At 36.8% G+C, this 4,134-nt stretch overlaps 1 protein-coding gene across 1 annotated transcript; it reads left to right on the plus strand.

Moving 5' to 3' along the window:
• Window positions 1-393: 393 nt before the first annotated feature.
• LOC120268835 (oryzain alpha chain-like) lies at window positions 394-3,631 on the plus strand. The gene is made up of 5 exons (XM_039276092.1): window positions 394-835; window positions 1,567-1,802; window positions 1,892-2,032; window positions 2,549-2,998; window positions 3,253-3,631. The coding sequence occupies exons 1-5, from the start codon at window positions 421-423 to the stop codon at window positions 3,349-3,351; spliced, it is 1,341 nt and encodes a 446-aa protein (XP_039132026.1). The 5' UTR covers window positions 394-420; the 3' UTR covers window positions 3,352-3,631.
• The last annotated feature ends 503 nt before the right edge of the window (window positions 3,632-4,134 follow it).

Genomic DNA, 4,134 nt, shown 5'->3' on the forward strand with positions numbered 1-4,134 from the left:
CTTTAGAATTAATTCATCATGGGAACAAAGACTCAAAATATAAAACTCCAAAAAAACCCCAACAACTTAACAAGTAAATAATTTTTTTTATTTATTTTAATAAAATGAATAAGCCACAAAGACATGTAAATATATAACGTTAATATATTTTAACATACGAGTAAAAATCATGGTGAAACACAAACACTCTAAATTATAAAATAGTACTAATAAAATAAAAGGTCATTCGCTTAAATACATCATAGAAATTCAACAATGAACAACCAATAATTAAAAAAAAAAAAAATCAAAATACAAGGACTTAAACATAAAACAAAAAAACCCAGGGATATTTTCACAAAGAAATCCTAAAAATCTCATCTTTTTCATCTACTTAACCCCACACTTCCCACTCGTCCTTACCTTCTCATCCCAACTCCAATGGCTCCTCTTCGTCTCCTCCTCCTCCTCGCCCTCCTCTCCCTCTCCTCATCCTCTACGATCCCCTCCCGCTCCGAATCCGGGATCCGCCGTATCTACAAGCGCTGGCTTGCCGAGCATGGTAAGTCATCCAACGCCTTAGACGACCAAAGGTACGAGATCTTCAAAGATAATCTCCGTTTCATTGACGAACACAACGCCGGTAACCACTCCTTCGTCCTCGGCCTCAATCGCTTCGCTGATCTCACCAACGATGAGTACCGATCCACCTATTTGGGCCTCCGCCGTGCTAGATCCAACCGGATTCCCAAGCTCAGCGATCGGTACCGGTTTAACGCCGGCGATAAGCTGCCGGATTCCATTGATTGGAGGGAGTTGGGCGCCGTCGCCCCCGTCAAGGACCAAGGGAGCTGCGGTGAGTGTTCCTTGAAATTACCGTTCTGTCCTCTTTCGCTTCTCTTCGCTTTCTTTGTTCTTTGAGGATTTTTTGGTCATTTTGTCTAAGCTTGTGTTTAGATTCCTCGTTCGTCTTCTTCCTGGCGAGCTTTGCTTTTCACTCCCTCACGATTGAGAAATTTCCAAATGGAGTGATTACAAAACTCTTTTAATCTTTGATTTTGAATGAAGATTTTTTCAAAACTTTTTTTAAAGGAAGTTATAATATGGAGATTAGATTATACAGAAAGCTCTACTTTGATTCAAAATTTTCATTTTTATTATTATTAGCTTTGTCCGAAGTCTTGTTGTAAAGATATCATATTTAGCTTTCAAGGATGTAAAAATTATTGTGGAGATTGGAAAAGCAACACCCACATGTAAAAGTATGGGTTTGTGATGCTTTCTTTAGAAAAGTTTATTCTTTCAAAAAATATCTAGAAAAGTTTTTTTTTCTATAAAAGTTATTCTGGAATTTCAACATATTGGTGTAAAACAAACACATGGTAATCAAATTCTAATCGGTTAGTATTTTTATTTTTACTTTTTTATTTTTATTTTTATTTTTATTTTTTGAAGAGTATCTATTGCATCTGGTATAGTTTGTTAGCTAGTGGAATTTCAAAGTTGTGTTCTAGACTTCTAGTGTGATTTGTGTAGTTAGCTAGTGAAAGTCTTGAGCTTGGAGTTGGTTATGGTGTTTGTGGCCAGGGAGCTGCTGGGCATTCTCCACCATTGCTGCAGTTGAAGGTATAAACAAGATTGTTACAGAAGACATGATAGTTCTATCAGAGCAAGAGTTGGTGGACTGTGACACCACCTACAACATGGGGTGCGGTGGAGGACTCATGGACTATGCTTTTGAGTTCATTATTAACAATGGTGGCATTGACACAGAGGATGATTATCCCTACAAGGGCCTTGATGGCTCTTGTGATCCGAACAGGGTAGGTTTCTCTACCATGTCTGTCTGTTACATTCTGTAACCTGATGGTCTTAATATGTTTGGTTTTTTTTTCTTTGCCACATTTTCTAGAAAAATGCAAAAGTTGTATCAATTGATAGCTATGAGGATGTCCCGGTTAACAGTGAGAGTGCCCTGAAGAAGGCTTGTGCCAACCAGCCTGTTAGTGTCGCCATTGAAGGTGGCGGCAGGCTTTTCCAGCTATATCAATCGGTTAGTCTCTTATGATGTTGTCTCTTTTATCATTATCCTATTTTGGTTGATTGATCTGATTTACTTCAGAAAGGGTTTGTATTTAAATGGGCATGTGGCTATAAAATTAACTGTTTTGCCATCAAGTCCAGGTCTATGGAATGGCTTTATCTGATTGGCCATCTGTATTAAGTCTTGGTACCATGTATCAGTAGATAGAGGCTTCACAGAATAGTATCAGAATTTGTGATCTTGAGAAGAATGAACGTAGACTTAACATTAACTTGTGAATTTTAGAATGTGGTGCCTATGGCTTAAATTGTAGTCAGATTCCAATATGCATAATTTCAGCCCAAAACCTTGATTTGTACATTGTGAATCATAATATGTTTTTTGTACTATTCACTAAACTGATTTGTGATATAATCTGATAAATTACGACATTTGTTTTGCAGAATAAAGGATTAGTTTATTTGGCGTAGGAGCACATTATTAATGCTAAATTTTGTGTAGTGACAGTCAATTGTTTGTTTCCAGGGAGTATTCACAGGCACTTGTGGGACTGATTTGGATCATGGTGTCACGGTAGTGGGCTATGGCACTGAAAAAGGAAAGGACTATTGGCTCGTCAGGAATTCATGGGGAGATAAGTGGGGAGAGGATGGATATGTAAAGATGGAACGTAATATCAAATCACCCTACGGCAAGTGTGGCATTGCAATAGAGCCTTCTTATCCTATAAAGAATGGCCCGAATCCACCCAACCCCGGCCCATCACCTCCATCTCCTGTCAAGCCTGAATCAGTTTGTGACAACTACTACACCTGCCCGGCGAGCTCAACATGCTGCTGTGTCTATGAATTCGGCAAGCTATGCCATGCTTGGGGATGCTGCCCTCTGGAGGGTGCTACTTGCTGTGAAGATCATTATAGTTGCTGCCCTGCGGATTACCCCATCTGCAATGTTGAGGCTGGGACTTGTCTCATGGTAACTCTCTTTCCCTCCAACAATTTAATTCTGCACCTGAACAACCATTCTCATGTTCACAATTCCATCTAAACATACTTCTTGCCTGTTTAGTTCTTCCAAATTCTTGCTTCTTGAGGATTGAAATTATGTGTTTGGAGAATCCTTATTGTCTAATTTAGACTAAGAACACAAATATATAAAGTAATAATGTACAAGAGAGCAAACTCAAATGTTTGGATAATGCTAATTGTGCCTCTTTATTCTCTAAACAGAGCAAGGGAAATCCTCTTGGCGTGAAGGCACTGGCTCGAACTCCGGCCAAACCCCACTGGTCATACTCTGAAGCTGAAGGCAAAAGAGCTAGTGAATGAGAAGCTGCACAGATTTGTTAGCAGATGAAGAGTTTGTTTGAAGAAAGATGTGCACGATAGAAACCTTGGATGCTGTTGCACCTTCTCATTCTCTTCTAAGATTATCAATCAAGAACAGTCAGAATATTGATATATTTGCATTAATATAATTCTTGTACATTAAACTATGTTTATCAATGTTGTATCAATCAAATGAACATTTATATGTTTAATCATTTCCTGAAATTATGTAAAACTTTATCGATGTTGATTTGCTGCTGCACTATTGCCTCAAACTTTATATCATATATATTCCATTATCCATTGGACGTATTGTATAATATTTGTGTTTTCTTTGATTGGTGTCAAGAAATGGTGCATTTTTTTCATGGTGTTTATATTTAGATTGAGTTAAAGAGTTTTTGTTCACTTGAGATTGTGTCAATGCATGGTCTTGTTCTGTACATTTATTTATTTATTTATATTATTATTATTAATTTTTTAATGTATTACATAATTTTTTTTAAAATGTATGGTAAATATAAAAAATATGAAATGTTTTAGAAAAAAATTATTAAAAGTTCTTTGCTCCCTCTGCGATAATTATTTATTTGTTTATTTTATAAATTAGTATGTTCCAATAAACAAGTTCCTAGCATTTGATTCATATCCAATGCATCTAGTTTCATTTGTACTAATACAATAGAGTTCTCCAATCTTTCATTTAACAAATTAACCAGTTGTTCTCTTTGATGGGCTTCAGAAAGCCATTCATGTCGAGAATAGTACTAGTACTAGCACTAC

This window comes from Dioscorea cayenensis, chromosome 9 (genome assembly GCF_009730915.1).
Source record: "Dioscorea cayenensis subsp. rotundata cultivar TDr96_F1 chromosome 9, TDr96_F1_v2_PseudoChromosome.rev07_lg8_w22 25.fasta, whole genome shotgun sequence".
NCBI classification, from domain to species: domain Eukaryota; kingdom Viridiplantae; phylum Streptophyta; class Magnoliopsida; order Dioscoreales; family Dioscoreaceae; genus Dioscorea; species Dioscorea cayenensis.

Coding starts and splice junctions, on each gene's coding strand:
- LOC120268835 (XM_039276092.1), top strand. CDS start 421: ATGGCTCCTCTTCGTCTCCTCCTCCTCCTCGCCCTCCTCTCCCTCTCC. Junction 836..1,566: donor CAAGGACCAAGGGAGCTGCG/GTGAGTGTTCCT, acceptor GTTTGTGGCCAG/GGAGCTGCTGGGCATTCTCC. Junction 2,033..2,548: donor TTTTCCAGCTATATCAATCG/GTTAGTCTCTTA, acceptor GTTTGTTTCCAG/GGAGTATTCACAGGCACTTG.